The following is a 16905-nucleotide window of genomic DNA, read 5'->3' as shown; positions in this document are numbered from 1 at the left end:
TTGCTGTTGCAGGAGCAACGCTTCACGCGTGTAATGTGTCGTGAGCTCTCGTGAGTCGGGGAAGAGCAGAGGAGTGGGACTAATTGGTTTTCAAAGAGCTGGCACAGGCACAATGGGCCGAATGGCCAACTGCTGTGCTGTATCATGCGATGATTCAGCCAGTGCTACTGCAGCTTCTGTGTTTGACTGATGCCACAGGAGCTGCCCCGTGTTTCTGTCAGACTGCAGTGCAGAGAATCGTTCATCCATGATTACACAGGACCAGCTACTGGATAAGTCCATACTCCTCCCCAGACCTTGTGATGCACTTTGTCCAACTCACGTGACTCGTGTAGCTGCTTTTCCAAGATAGGAAACTGCTTGTAACTTGAGGAATGAATCTCTCAAAGCTTCAGCAGAGGCTGTGGCCACAATTTGTTTTTCCGGTCCTAAGAGAGCGAAAGGGAGGAACGTTCTGTGTCTGATGACCAGCACTTTCACTGCATGTGGCTCTGTGTGAAGCTCCTGCAGTTGAGTGTGTGCCTGTTACACAGTAGGACAGTGCGGCATGGCATAAATCATGTGCTAATGTCTGCCGTGGCTCAGTGGGTAGCACTCTTGCCTCTGAGTCAGAAGGTTGTGGGTTCAAGTCTCACTCCAGAAACTTGAGCAGAAAAATCAAGGCTGACACTCCAGTGCAGTGCTGAGGGAGCGCTGCAATGAATTGGAGGTGCCATCTTTTGGATGAGACGTTAAACTGAGGCCCCGTCTGCTCTCTCAGGTGGATGTGAAAGATCTCGTGGCACTCTTTTGAAGAAGAGCAGGGGAGTTATCCCCGGTGTCCTGGCCAATATTTATCCCTCAATCAACATAACAAAAACAGATTATCTGGTCATTATCACATTGCTATATGTGGGAGCTTGCTATGTGCTAATTGGCTGCTGCGTTTCCTACATTACAACAGTGACTACACTTCAAAAGTACTTAATTGGCTGTAAAGCGCTTTGGGATGTTCTGAGGTCGTGAAAGGCGCTATATAAATGCAAGTATTTCTTTTTTTACTGTAGTTGAGTGTGTGCCTATTACACAGTAGGGCAGCTTGACATGACATGAATAACGTGGTAATCATCCTAAGTTGTGGGGAAGCCTCTGACGTTCTAATGCCAGATGATTTTAAGGATGGCCTCTTTTATAGGTGTCTGGGCTTAAACTACTTTAAAACACCTTAGCTCTGTGCCTGTGTATCTCGATTATCTTATTGAATGCACTGTGTGCTGAAACGGTACGGTGCCATGCAGGTGAACAGTTGCACATCATCAAGGGCCTACTATAGGTTATAAATTGAGGATGCGTGAAGCTCCTTTATGATTCTTGCTGCGATTAAAGGTTGCTGTACACACTTCCTAATTGTAATTATCTCTTGCATAAGGTTAATAGCATTTTAGCTTTTATAAATAGGGGCATAAATGCAAGAGCAAAGAGGTAATGATGAATTTGTACACAGTAATGGTTAGGCCACAGTTAGAGTACAGTGTGCAGTTTTGCGTGTCCCATGATAGAAAGAACATTAAAGCCTTAGAGAGTGTACAGAGGAGATTCACCAGAGAAAACCAACTACCATTATGACAAAAGACTTGCTTTACTGTGCCCACTTCCACTGGGGTTAAGAAGGCTAGGAGGAGATTTAATTAAGTTTCTAAGATCAAGGATGGTTTTGATGGAGTGAATTAGGGAAAGACACTTTCCTCTGGCTGAGGAGTCGGTGATGAAGGGTCATCGATTTAAAATTGTCACTAACAGAGTGAGCTGAGAGGTTAGGAGTCATTCCTTCACATGGTGTGGTTAGACCATGGAATGCTTTGCCACAGTAGGTAGTTGAGGCAGAGACCATTGCAACTTAAGGGAAAATTGGATTACTATTTGAAGCAGAGAAAGATCCATGGCTATGGAGAGAGGGCAGGGCAGTGGGATTAGTTATGGATTGCTATATGAAAGGTCTGTCATGGAGATGGGATGAATGGTCTCCTTCTGTGCTGTAACCCTCTGCATGGGAATATGGGAGTGATGACCACTCCTCCAACACTGCCTGGTTCAGCAGCAAAGGGAGGAAATAGGAGAGAGCATGAATGGAGGATCCAGGAGGCGGCAAAATAGTTGTCAGACCTGAAGAAAGGTGCTAAAGTAAGCCAATGTTGTGTGAAACAACCACACATGCAAAAAAAAAAGTCATCTCTGTTCACGGGAGGTGGGCAATTCCTGCGAGGTCACATTTCTTGTCCATCCCTGAGAAGATGTTAATGGGACTTCTTCTTGAGCCATTGCATTGTGGTGATGATGCTCCCATGATGGTGTTAGGTTAAAAATTCCAAGGATTAGACCAGAATGCTGGAGCAAGGACAATACGTGTTCAAGAATAGTGTAAAACTTGGGGTTAAACTTACCGGTGATTGTTTTCCAATACTTTAGTGCTCCTATCTTTCTCGGTGGCTGAGGTCACAGGGCTCTGAGATGCACCTGCCTTTGGTCTTTCAAGGAATATGTACTTTCATCCCAGAGTCTCAGTTCCTTCAAACCTGTCAGTGCCTTGCCATTCCTTGTTTCTGCTCCCAAAATTCATTACCTCACACGGTATGTCCATCTACTCTCATTCCCTCCGGTAGGATGTCCTGCTCAGAAACCCTGGCCAGCCCAGCACTACTTCAGCTGCTTAAATGTTTCCTGATTACAGTTCACAATGAATTGTCAGAATTATTGCTCCTTCTCCTACAAAGAATGGCCCATCAGTGGGATGTTGAAACCCAAGTTTTAGCACACCTACTGAAATCAGCAGCTTTATTTGTAAACTTCAATAAACTCAATGCACCACTCTGTTAATCTCTAAATAGTAGACCAGTGGCAATTTACAGGCTTCTATGTGACTGTGGGACTCTGTGATATACACTAAGTGGCCGATGGCCTAAATAGTTCGATCATTCCTGATCAACAAGGAATGTTATTCCTAATCTTTCCCCTGCTATTAGTAAACATTTACAATCTATCCCTATCACCTTCTTTGGCTTGGGCTCCATTTTTTTGATTAAGACTCTGTAAAGTGCTGTGGAGCGTTGTTCTATGTCAAAGGTGCTATATAAATGCAAATTGTTGTTGAGTATTTTATCTCTTCTGAATGAGAAGAAAAAAAATTGATCGTTCAATGACTTGGATAGGTTAGGTTCTCGTCCGTCTAATAGAGCATTATCATTGCAGTGGGGAGACAGTAGTGAGAATAACTTGCTCCAAACCTTCTGTTATGGATCAGAGGCATAGACAATGTCCAGAAGATACCTCAAGTCACTGGAGATATATCACCAACGATGTCTTCGCAAGATCCTGCAAATCCCCTGGGAGGACAGGCGCACCAACATTAGTATCCTCGTCCAGGCTAACATCCCCAGCATTGAAGCACTGACCACACTCGATCAGCTTCGCTGGGCAGGCCACATAGTTCGCATGCCAGACACAAGACTCCCTAAACAAATGCTCTATGCAGAGCTCCTTCACAGCAAACGAACCAAAGGTGGACAGCGGAAACGTTACAAGGACACCCTTAAAGCCGCCCTGGTAAAGTGCAACATCACCACTGACACCTGGGAGTCCCTGGCTGAAGACCGTCCTAGGTGGAGAAAATGCATCCGGGAGGGCGTTGAGTTCTTCGAATCTCAACGCAAAGAGCGTGAAGAGGCCAAGCGCAGGCAACGGAAGGAGCGCGCGGCAAACCAGTCCGACCCACCCCTTCCCTCGACAAATGTCTGTCCCACCTGTGACAGAGTCTGTGGCTCTCGTATTGGACTGTTCGGCCACCAAAGAACTCACTCCAGGAGTGGAAGCAAGTCTTCCTCGATTCCGAGGGACTGCCTAAGCTGCTGACGATGTGGTGTGCACGTGCGCCCATCCGACTGTCCATCCACAGATCCACTAGCCTATGCAGGGGGAGGACAGATGTTGCTTCCAGTCTACATTGATTTGGAAAAAATAAAATAAAATAAGGTAGCAGCAGCATGTGCTGACAACATTACATCATCGATCAACTTGGGTTTCTGGGTCAAGGATGCTTTATTGAGATGACGCAGGGCTTCGAAAAGCTTCAAAGCATATTTACTTCTCATCTCTGTCTACTGCTTAGCTTCGCGTCAGGCAGCCTTTTGCCCACAACCTAATGTTCTTTTTTTCCTGTCCAACTTCAAGAAGAAAACTTGTAGTGAGGCAATATTTCCAGCTGATCATATATCTCCTGTTCTGAACTGGAAGAATCTGTTCCACATGTCTGTTCAATCCACCCCCTGCTTGTGATCTATAATTGAGTGCTTGAATATCTTTTTAATGTGGAGACCCAAGGAATTTGGAAGGTCCCCCAACACCTCTTGTAATTACTTTCAATGCTGAGAATCATTCATTTAAAAAAGAATGTGGGGCAAGAATCCTGGACTGCAAACTTTTGAAGTCTGTGGTACTGGACTGTAAGTTACTCTGTTTAAATGTCACTCTCTTGACTGTTTCACCTCAAGCTGTAAAATGGATTAGTGGTTGCTACAAATTGGCAGGAAGATCACTGATGACCTAACTATATTTTTTCTGTGGAGCATTTATATGAAACTGCAATCCATAGATGTGGCTCTCAGCTACAATAATTAACATCTGCCTTCTGGCCCTTTCAGTAATGCTTTTCTTTTTTCTTCTTCCACTTTTCGACATGCATCTCCCTTTTCTTTTGCGCACAACATCTGCCAAACCAATGCCCTGCACGCTTCCGAAGATGATGAAGTAGGTTTCGATAAATGTACAGGGGCCTACCGAGCATTTCTGCAATTGCTGCTATTCTTGGACTGAACTTAAGATGATGATGTCATTTTGCACAATTGTTGATAATGGTGCAGCGATCCTGCAGACCTCAAAGGCCCAAGAGTCTGCGTTTTGCACGAAGCAGGACTTGATTTTGCCGTACATCTGCAATCATTTGGTAATAACGTTGCTTCATTCCAGTCAGTCGGGCGTTCCATGCGGCTGCACACTGCTTCTGCAAATTGTTCTTTAATAAGGTGCTATCATCCTGTTGTGGCGAGCACAGGGCTCAGTGATCACAGTAATGGCTTAAACCAACCTATGCCATCGCCAATAGCCATGCAACGATCTGGGATGGAGTTTGACTTGGGTCTTCTCAGCAGTGTTAGCTTAGAACAGATTTAGAATCCCCAGCTCTTTTTAAAAACATTGGCCCAGGATTTCCTCCATGATGCTCCTGCTCAGCTGGCAATGTAACTTCACCTCTCGCCAATAGAATTATAGAATGATACAGCACAGAAGGAGACCATTTGGCCCATTGTGCCCAAGCCAGCTCTTTAAAAGAGCTGTCCAATTAGTCCCAATGCTCTTTTCTTTTGGTCCTGCAAATGTTTCCTTTCCAAGTATTTATTCAATTCCCTTTTGAAAGTTACTATTGATTCTGCATCCACCACCCTTTCAGGCAGTGCATTCCAAATCCTAACTCACTACATAAACAAAATGTATCCTCATCTTCCCTCTGGTTCTTTTGTCAATCTGTGTGCTCTGGTTAGTGACCCTACTGCCTGTGGAAACCATTTCTCCCTATGTACGCTATCAAAACCCATCAAAATTTTGAATACCTCTATTAAATCACCCCTTAACCTTCTCTGTTTTGAAAAGAACAACCCCAGCTTCACAGAACAGAAGTGCCTCATCCCTTTATAACAGCTTATCAACTTGTCCGGCCACCTTTAAAGATTTGTGTACATAAACCCCCAAATCTCTCTGTTCCTGCGCCCCCTTTAAAATTGTACCATTTAGTTTTATTGCCTATCCTCATTCTTTCTTCCAAAATGCATCACTTCACACTTCTCTGCATTAAACTGCATCTGCCACGTGTCTGCCCATTTCACCAGGCTGTCCTCCTGAACTCTATTGCTATTCTCCTCACTGTTTACTACATTTCAGAATTTTGTGTCATCTGCAAACTTTGAAGTTCTGCTCGGTATACTCAAGTCCAGGTCATGTATCTCAAAAAGTGAAGTGGTCCTAATGCCAATCCCCGGGGGACACCACTGTATATTTCCTTCCAGTCTGAAAAACAACCAGTCATCACTACTCTCTGCTTTCTGTCCCTGAGCCAATTTTGTATTCACAGAGCCACTGTTCCTTTAATCCCATCAGCTTCAATGTTGCTAACCAGTCTATTATGTGCTACTTTATCAAACGCCTTTTGAAAGTCCAAATACACATCAACCACAAAACGATCATCAACTCTCTCCGTTACTTCATCAAATAACTTAATCAAGTTTGTCAGACATGGTTTGCCTTTAACAAATCCGTGCTGGCTCATGTTTTTCCAATTAGTTTTTCCCTGGATTATTGGCCTCAATTTTGGCCCAGCCTGTTTTTCGGCGCACTTACCCGAGTTACGCCGCTTTTCTCCGTTCCAAAGTGCGCCGAAAAATTTTCTTGCTGCCGTCCGGCCTCTTCCCTGTAGTCGCACAGTGTGGCTAGTCGAGTCGGGGGTGGAGCCAGCGTTCTGCGCCGAAAACAGTGCAGGGATGTATGCACATGCGCAGTGGAATCCGCTGGCAATGTCTGTGCATGCGCAGTAGCTCCTCGCTCCCAGCCTCTCCGTTTGCTTGCTGCAGCCTCTCGGTGATTTGTTTGCTGCAGCCGTTCTGTGGGCCCCGATGCCGGCCAGTTGAATCGCTCCCACCCCTCGCCCAGGCCAAGTGGCCTCCCGGTACGTTATCGCCCCGCCCCTAGTCCTGGCCGAGTGGTAACCCGCACAGGCTGGTCCGCTGCCTTCCCGGGCCAAGTTTGAAGATGAAGATAGGACTTGCTTCAATTTTTTCTTTCCTATTGAATTCTTATTACTTTTTGTTTGCAAGGTTTGCTGGTTTGTAAGGTTTGGTAGTTTAGGTGCAGGCAGGTCCTCTCTGCTGCCCGTCCCTATCCCAGGCCGATTGGCCTCCGATGTACCGACCTGCGCTGATTTCTTTAACTCTCCGCGAGGGTTTACTGAAGTGGACAGATACGATGGCCTAAGTAGATTTGGAGTAACTATTAGCTGGCCAAAGTTGCCTAAATGGGCAGAACTGGTGTAGATAGCTGGTAACGCCCCCTTTTGAGAAAACAAAACTCAACTTAAAAAAAAATCGTAACTAACTCAGTTACACTTGTGAAAATTGATTGGGGAATACAGGGATTTTTTAATTATGCCAGAAAAAACCAAGTTAATCCAAAAAAAAAACGGAGCAGCTCCTGGCCAAAATTGTCTCTCAAAGTTCCTTCACCACCAATGTTGGGCTGACAGTTACTGGGTTTATCCCACTCCCCTTTTTTGAATAGGAGTGTAACATTTGCAACCCTCCAGTCCTCTGGCACTATTCCCATATCTGAGGAGGATTGGAAGATTGTGGCCAGAGACTTCACTATTTCCACCCATCCCACTGCATCCTAGGATGCATCCCATCCGGACCAGCTAACTTTTCTATTGTGATCGCTGCCAATGTTTTAAGTACCTCCTCTTTATTTATTTTTATTCTATCCAATATCTCTAATACCTCCTCCTTTACTATGATATTGGTCGCATCTTTTTCTTCAATGAAGGCAAATAAAAATACTCATTTAATACTTCAGCCATGCCCTCTGCCTCCACATGAAGTCCTCCTTTTGGCCCCTAATTGGTCCCACCCTTCGATTGACTATCCTTTTACTATTTATATGTTTGATTTAAAAAAAACGTTACTGTTCCCTTTCATGTTACCTGCTAATTTTTTCTCCTGCACTCTCTCTGCCCCTCTTGTTTCCTTTTTTTAATTCCTCTCTGCACTAATGGTGTCAAGCAGCCAATATTACTGCCCAGATAGGAATTTTTACCTTCCAAGCCCAGAATCCCCAACAACAGGGAACTTAATGGGCAGAGTGATCTCCTGGACTCGTTTTGATCGCCTAGAGGGTCGCAGAGGAATTTCCCAATTTTTTTAGCCCAAATTGGCCTGGGTTTTTTTTACCTTTTTTTTTTGCCTCTCCCAGAAGATCACATGGTTTTGGGTGGGATGGAGTCTATTGTGTGGGACAGGCTTGATGGAGCAGATGGTATTTACATGTTCGTATGTTCGTTCGTATGTAATAATGGCCCTGTAGCTTTTTCATACTGCAGTATTTTGTGATATTCTGTACAAAAGTGTTCCTATTGGATAAATTGATCCAAATTTGATAAATTGATCCAATGATTACTGTGCAGGTTGCAGAAAAGTCCAGAATGGGTGCAATGTATAGGCCCCCAAACAGCACGTATTCCCAAGACAGCCCATTCGCCAATCTTGGTCATTCCATCATAGGAAGTCATCAGACAGAGGCTAGCTGTTTTCCATTGCCAGGAAAGGAAAATCAGAAAACCCAGCTCGCTGGTCCATTCTTGTGCATTTCTGAACAGTTAAAGAGAGATAGACTTGCATTTATATAGCACCTAGCACCACCCAACGTCCGAAAGCACTTTACAGCCAATGAAGTACTTTTTTGAAGTATAGTCACTGTTGCAATGTAGGAAAGCTGTTAGTTACTGAGCACCACCGTCTGTGGCCTCTGAATCGACTGCTTGTTCGGTCTCGTAGCTGACCATGTACATGGCGGAGGGAATCTTAAAGAAAGTAAAGTCATTGAATGCCAGTGCTTCCTGAGCTGGGCTTTGACCTGCTTTCTGAGCCACATTCGGGTCACGAGATAACAGGCATTTCACTGAAACTCACAAACTCAGAAGGATTATCATACTCTGAGGGAAATGATTAATAAGACACAAATGAATGAAAAATACAGGAATTTAAGAATTCCCAGGACAGTTTACTGTTGTAAAGATCTAGGAAAAGGAAAAGCTGAAAAGAACCATAAGCTAAAGTTGTTCCAATGAAGGACATAGGAAAATAATACCCATTCAGGATAATTTCCAACTGCAAAAGATGCCTTGTACCATTATACCTAGGCCACTAGGAATTAGCACTAGGCCATTGGGGCTGAAGTTCTGCTGAGTTCTGCCAGTTCCCAGGGAGGAGACTGACAGAATCCCCTGGAAAATGAGATTTCCAGGAGACTCTGCAGGGTGTGATCAGATATGGGACCTAAATCTCCCCCTTAATTGGGCACATATGTCAATGGCAGCAAGGCCAAGGATAGGGACTCCCAACATTGGTACTTCCTGATCCCACAGCCTACAGGAGACCCCGTGTAAAATCAGCGGCTGCCACACCAGGGAGAAGAGGCCTCCAATTCTGGTGCAAGTGAGCGTACTGGGAGGGGTCATCCAGGCTGGGATTTGGGGCCCGGACCCCAAAGATGAGCATTACTTTTTTTTTTTAAGTAGGAAGGGGACAGCAGATGGCTTACAGAATTTATTTTAGGAGCTGGGCAAGACTTAACTGTGCTGGCCACTGAGGCTGAATGAATTGCCTTCCGCAGGCATACGCTGTCAAGGATCTGTGCCATCGGCATGAGCCCCACGAGGATGCATCGACCACAGAATTTCACGTCCGTTGTCTCAGAAATGAGAACTATTCCCTTATTGGCGATGAGGTTTTCTCACTCCTACTGGTCATGTCTGAGAGGCACCAGGGCATTGAGGGATTCTGCTACCCTGTCTTATCCAACAACAACAACAACAACTTGTACTTGTATAGCGCCTTTAACATAGTGAAACATCCCAAGGCTCTTCACAGGAGTATTATGAGACAAAAGGTTTGACACCAAACCATATAAGAAGAAATTCGGGCAGGTGACCAAAAACTTGGTCAAAGAGGGAGGTTTTAAGAAACATCCTAAAGAAGGAAAGAGAGGCGGAGAGGTTTAGGCAGGGAATTCCAGAGCTTAGGGCCTAGGCAACTGAAGGCACGGCCACCAATGGTTGAGTGATTATAATCAGGAATGCTCAAGAGGGAAGAATTAGAGAAGCGCAGATATCTCGGGGGCGGGGGGGTTGTGGGGCTGGAGGAGATTACAGAGATAGGGAGGGGCGAGGCCATGGAGGGATTTGAAAACATGGATGAGAATTTTGAAATCAAGGCGTTGCTTAACTGGGAGCCAATGTAGGTCAGTGAGCACAGGGGTGATGGGTGAGCGGGACTTGATGCAAGTTAGAACATGGGCAGCCGAGTTTTGGATAACCTCAAGTTTACGTTGGGTAGAATGTGGGAGGCCAGCCAGGAGTGCGTTGGAATAGTCAAGTCTAGAGGTGATACAGGCATGGATGAGGGCTTCAGCAGCGGATGAGCTGAGGCAGGGGTGGAGACCATCAGTTGTTGTAGCAGAAGTAGATATTCCTTAATTTATTATGCCAAGTGGATAAACTACTGACGCACACGAGAGATTCAATATTCCTGTTTGTAGCTTGCTGTTTCCTTACATTAGCAGGGACTCCAACTTGTGTGGAATTCTGGGGCCAGACAGATTGTTAACATTGTGCTTGTTATATTTTTCTTCAGGTGTGAGACCATGGTCAAACGTTACGGAAATACTGGATGAAAAAGATGGGATTGACACCGAGCTTCTGGTTTACACAATGACTTTAATAAATAAGGTTTGTGCAATATCCAGTTGACTGTGGTGTGCCTGCTGGTCCATGTGCCCGTTGCCCTGGTAACATAGCAACCAAGTGACCACCGGGCACATGACGGAGTAACTTTTAAACAAATGCATTCCATCTCTGTCCGTATAATGATGGTTGCATTCGGCTGGCTGCTTCACTGTGATGCTACGGGAGGTGAATTACAAAGCAGCTGTCATCCTGTTTTGAGTTTGACAAAAGTCAGAAATACTTATTTTTGGTTTTTATCATCATGGCAGATGTCTATCACTTCTGAAGCCCTCAGATCAATGATTTACTTGTGTGCTCCTCAGCAGGAGTGAATATCTGCAAACTTTTGCAGTGAAAATGAGTACAATTAGTGATTTGATCCTTAATGCTGTTTTGAAGCAAATTGCAGTACATTTTCCTCCATTTGACGAGCAAAGTTGGGGAGATTATAAAATTGGGAAACCCGCTTTACACTCTTTCCATTTCCTGCTAACACGTAATGAATATTAATGAAGTTATCATTATAACCCTAAAAACCCCCAAATCAAATTCAAAAGGAGCTCACTATTAAACGGGGTCAAATGTGACTGACATTTGCGCCACCCAGTGGTGAGATGGAAATGTGCACTCAAGACTCTTCGTTGACTATTTTCTAACCTTGGGTTCAGGGAGGAAGGTACTGAGTGAGAGGTAGAGTCAGTGTCAGCGGGTACGGCTATTTGCTGTCAGCATCACCTCGAGCTGGCCAAGGAACTTTGGCGGAGGCTCGGGAGTAGCTTATCTGCCTGAGGGCAGCTGGGACGTGACATGCAGGTGAGTGAGGGCGATCTAAAACAGTAAAAACAGCCTCAAATAGTGACAGAAACACAGGAGTAAGTAAGAATTGAGAGCCTTTTGATTGTAACTTTTTCTCCTCACTCTTCAATGAATGATGAAACTGTAATAACCCACTGAGCATGGATGAAGAAGTCACGGGTGAGGTTATTAAATTGAAGCGACAGGCACTTTATGTCTTGAATCTGGGCTCATTGGATAGGGCAGTTTGCTTACATCAAACCCTCTTCTTCACATATAGCTGCGCACTTTCATTATCCATGGGGTGACGCAACTGATATTCATATCGTTTAACAGCATGCTTCCAAAGGGCATTGCTGATATCCTTCCAGTAGGCACACCTCTGCCAGCAGTACCTGGGCACCTAGCCGTACCCCCAGCATTACACTGCACCATTGTGTGATCACATTACTTGCACTATACCAATACTGAGCTCATCACCCCACTCCATTATATAGACAATGCTCACCTCTCTCCCTGTCTGCCATCTGTCTGCTGTCCCTCTGTTCCTGCCTAGTTAACGGAACCATTCTGGCATCAATCTGCCTTTCCTTAACTCTCACTAACTAGTGTAATCATTCGGTTAATCTGGTAAACAATGTGTAGCAGGTTTAGGTTTATAAAGATTGCAGCTCCTTTTTCTACATAATTAAAAGTCAAGTCCTGGTTGTAGAAGTTTATTGGTGCTGAGGTTACGTAGTGGGGAATATATATATCTGAGCAACGGCAAGGGAGCTCGGCAGTGCGAAGGTTAAAGATGAAGTGATCTCCCTTATGTCAGCACCTTCATCATTTTAACCCATTCAATATTGTTTCTCATTCATACATCACTCTTTAAATAATAAACAGTAGATAGACAACAGATAGACGGTAGACAGATGGGGAAATGGCAGGTGGACGGCAGACGGAAGGAGAGATGGCACGTAGACGGTCGAAGGATGAGGAAATGGCAGGTAGACGGTAGCCAGATGGAGAGACAGCAGGTAGATGGTAGGCAGATGGAGGGATGGTAGAGAGACGGCAGACAGAGGGAGAGACGGCAGACAGAGGGAGAGACAGCAGGTAGACGGCAGACAGACGGCGAGACGGCAGGTAGACGGGAGACGGCAGGTAGACGGCAGACAGACAGACAGACCGATAGACGGCAGACAGACAGACGGCAAGATGGCAGGTAGGCGGGAGACAGCAGGTAGACAGCAGGTAGACAGCAGACAGAGAGACAGCAAGTAGACAGCAGACAGAGAGACAGCACGTAGATGGCAGACAGACGTAGAGACGGCAGGTAGACGAGAGACGGAGAGATGGCAGGTAGACGGCAGACAGATGGAGAGACGGCAGGCAGACGGACAGACGGCAGGTAGACGAGAGACGGAGAGACGGCAGACAGATGGACAGACGGCAGGTAGATGAGAGACGGCAGACAGACGGAGAGAAGGTAGGTAGATGACAATCAAGTGGAAGCCCAGCTCAATTTTTGCAAAAATAGATTGTTGTAATTTTTTAAAAGTCTTGAAATTAATTTATTTGAATATTAATGTAGAAACACAGACTTACGAAACTCTTCTCTCAGCTATTTTAACGGATGCACTAACTCATTTAGAGTGAAGGGGTTAATGGTCCCTGTTAAAATAACAGACAAAGGAATTCCATATAAATACAAGGTGCGTGTACACTAAAATGCAGAGCTAAACTTCCAAACACTTGTTTCAAAGTTTTCGTAAGTAGTTTCAAACCAACGTCTTGCTCTCGCACTGCAATAGCACAAACGTGACGAGATCTCAGTGCCTACATTTGGTCTAAACGGTGAACTGTGGCAGTGTAGAAATGCTGACAGCGAACCTCCATTAAAGCCGTTTTATAAATGCGTTTTTCGTGTGCTTTCTTAACAATTTCTCTCTCTTAATGGAATGAATGTATTCATGTGCTCTGTTGGAATTCCCAGACCTTGGCAGGTTTGCCTGATCAAGATTCCTTCTATGATGTAGTGGACTGTCTGGAAGAACAAGGGATGGAAGCTATTTCGCAGAGGCACTTGAACAAAAAAGGCACTGACTTAGACTTGGTCGAACAATTCAACATTTATGAGGTAATGTTTCACACTTCTGTATCAATGTGAACACAATGACATTGTTTTGAAAAGGCTGCTGGGGAGGAAGAGCATTGTGCCTGTGTGTCATTATGAAGGCCAGCCTGAGGCATGGCCCATGTGGGCATATATTCAGCTTTATGCCAGCAGAAATCCCAGGAATTAAGCTGCGGTTGTGGAAATACAGCACTTGCCTTGCAGATGAAAATTGTTGGGTGATAAAATTATGAAACTGCAGTCTCCAATAAGCAATGTAACAGATTAACCTTTTCTTGAAAAGACGGAGCAGTTTACAGGCATTCTGTTAAGCATCGATGTAAGTTGATCATATGTGCTTTTGATATCACAGGAGAAAAAGCCACACTGATGGATTAGGACAAATGGCAACAAGCTTAGTCCCAGTCATGTCAGAGGCCTAAAAATATACAAACCGATACTTTTTCCACATCTCCCACTGCTGGGATATGGAATAATCTGCAAGGCAGTAGCTCACCCAAGTGACCATTCTTCAAGTGTGAGCTTATGAGTGTCAGGAAACTATTGAGCCTTGGTTGAGGGCAGCACAGTTAAGCTCGCTATTGGCTTCAGCTACACATTTTTCAGAAGAGTCACTAGATAGCACTCAGCAGCAGGAATCTTGGCTGATTTCCACTCTTTCCCATAAACTGCCCCCCCCCCTGCCCCCCCAAATCTTTCATCCTTGCTATGTGGGGACCAATTGTAACTCTCAAAGTTATAACAACAGATGTGTGCAGTGGTGCCAGTGCACTTGAGATGTGACTGATGGATAGGAGGAGAGGTGTCACTGAGCCATACCTCTCTCAGTTGTCCTGGAGGTTGACTGCAGAAATTGGCAACTAAATGCATGGAGAAATTATGGATCAAACACACCTCATTGTTCCAAAGTCAACTCGGATGGAAAAATAAAGGTAACATGGATTGAATTAGCAGTGCCTAGGAAAAATAAAACAGCAGATGCTGGGAATACACAGTTGGTCAGTCTGCACCTTTGCAGAGGAAAGACTGGTTCGTGCTCTGAAGGGTACACACTCAAAATGTTTACCTGTCTTTTCTCTTTACAGATGTTGACTGACCCGTTGTGTATTTCCTGTTTTTATTTTGAATGTGGCAATTATTTAATTGTTTTTTATTGACATTGTTTCTGGCACTTAAAAAAAATATATATAATTTTAATTAGAAAGTTAAATGTTTGTTCCAGATAAATCATTTTTTTTTCAATAATCGGTATTGACAGTTCTAAATCTTGCACCAGTTTTTAATCAATAAACAGAACCTGCATAAATCAATCTCCAGTAATATAGGTGGACAGTGCCTGTGGCGTTTACTACAGTGTGCAGTAGTTCTATCTGATCTGTCCATCCCCCTCCCTTCAATGTGTGCAATATATCTACCTGATCTGTCCATTCCCCTCAACGTGTGCAGTAGTTCTGTCTGATCACTTTTCAAACTTCCATCCTATACTCCCTCGTGGTCGTTCTTAAGACCATGATAGAGTTTCTGGGGATTCAGTTTTTCGTTACCATTAAGGATCTTGAATCCCTCCATCAGATCCTCTTCTCCAGTGTAAACAAGCTCAGCTCCTGCAGTCTCCCCTTCTGGCTCAGCTGTCTGATGCCAGGTATCAGCTCCTTTTCCAATGCCCTGACGTTTTTCCTGTTTATGACCTAATACCCTTTATAGGCTCGGTAACGCATGCTGTGATTTGAGGTCCATGGAATGCCATACACAACCGAAGATACTAGTTACCTTATTTAGCACACACACAAGAGAGAAAATACAGGTCAGTTAAACACCACACATAAGAACATAAGAAATAGGAACAGGAGTAGGCCATATGGCCCCTCGAGCCTGCTCTGCCATTCGATAAGATCATGGCTGATCAGATCATGGACTCAGCTCCACTTCCCCGCCCGCTCCCCATAACCCCTTATCCCCTTATCGCTCAAGAGACTGTCTATTTCTGTCTCAAATGTATTCAATGTCCTAGCTTCCACAGCTCTTTGAGGCAGCAAATTTACAACCCTCTGAGAGAAAAAATTCCTCCTCATCTCTGTTTTAAATGGGCGGCCCCTTATTCTAAGATCATGCCCTCTAGTTCTAGTCTCCCCCATCAGTGGAAACATCCTCTCTGCATCCACCTTGTCAAGCCCCCTCATAATCTTATACGTTTCGATAAGATCACCTCTCATTCTTCTGAACTCCAATGAGTAGAGGCCCAACCTGCTCAACCTTTCCTCATAAGTCAACCCCCTCATCCCTGGAATCAACCTAGTGAACCTTCTCTGAACTGCCTCCAAAGCAAGTATATCCTTTCGTAAATATGGAAATCAAAACTGCACGCAGTATTCCAGGTGTGGCCTCACCAATATCTTGTATAGCTGTAGCGAGACTTCCCTATCGCATACTATCACAGGAGATAAATTCATTTTAATTTGTGTTTCTCATTATATTTGTCCCCTAATACATTTATCTGTCACAGGTTACCTGTATTAGTTTGTTATTGTCAATGCGCTAGGATTCCAGCTGCTGTTTGAGGCAAAGTTTGCAATGTAATTTGGGAATCAAATCACTGAAATCAAGTTTAGGCCCGTGATGCAGCCCAGATCCTGGAGGTGGCCTGAGGGTATATTTATATCTCAGTTTCTAACGCTGATGCAATAGTTTTGCTGTAATTGTAGTTTAAATGTATGCTTAATCTGGTGTAATGCCTTTGTTACCTCTAGACTTGACTATTCCAATGCACTCCTGGCTGGCCTCCCACATTCTACCCTGCGTAAACTTGAGATTATTCAAAACTCGGCTGCCCGTGTCCTAACTCGCACCAAGTCCCACTCATCCATCACCCCTGTGCTCGCTGACCTACATTGGCTCCTGGTTAAGCAACGCCTTGATTTCAAAAATTCTCATACTTGTTTTCAAATCCCTCCATGGCCTCACCCCTCCCTATCTCTGTAATCTCCTCCAGCTCCACAATGCCCCCCAAGGTATCTGCGTTCCTCTAATTCTGCCCTCTTGAGCATCCCTGATTTAATCGCTTAACCATTGGTAGCCGTGCCTAGGCCCTAAGCTCTGAAATTCCCTGCCTAAACCTCTCCACCTCTCTACCTCTCTTTCCTCCTTTAAGACGCTCCTTAAAACCTACATTTTTAACCAAGCTTTTAGTCACCAATCCCAATTTCTCCTTAATTGACTCGGTGTCAAATTTTTTGTCTCATAATACTCCCGTGATGCGCCTTGGGACATTTCACTACGTTAAAGGCGCTATATAAATATAAGTTGCTGTTGTAATGACTCGAGCTGACATCTGGCACAAAGTAGAGTGACACTTCCTAAAGGAGGGAGTCTTGCTGTTCTATACCTTGGAGTTTGTTTGGGCCTTCATACCTGATCT

General features: G+C 44.6%; 1 protein-coding gene across 8 annotated transcripts in view; it reads left to right on the top strand.

The window, feature by feature from the left end:
* The window catches only part of fhod3b (formin homology 2 domain containing 3b), a 679123-nt gene that overhangs the window by 478820 nt on the left and 183398 nt on the right, over window positions 1–16905 (top strand). For all 8 annotated transcript variants that reach the window (XM_070880475.1, XM_070880473.1, XM_070880474.1 and 5 more), the window contains exons 8-9: window positions 10482–10576; window positions 13350–13493. In XM_070880475.1, the coding sequence (XP_070736576.1) occupies window positions 10482–10576; window positions 13350–13493 (239 nt within the window). The remainder of the gene's footprint in view (window positions 1–10481; window positions 10577–13349; window positions 13494–16905) is intronic.

The sequence above is a fragment of the Pristiophorus japonicus genome, chromosome 5 (genome assembly GCF_044704955.1).
Source record: "Pristiophorus japonicus isolate sPriJap1 chromosome 5, sPriJap1.hap1, whole genome shotgun sequence".
Lineage (NCBI taxonomy): Eukaryota > Metazoa > Chordata > Chondrichthyes > Pristiophoridae > Pristiophorus > Pristiophorus japonicus.
This window is presented reverse-complemented; position numbering and strand designations above follow the sequence as displayed.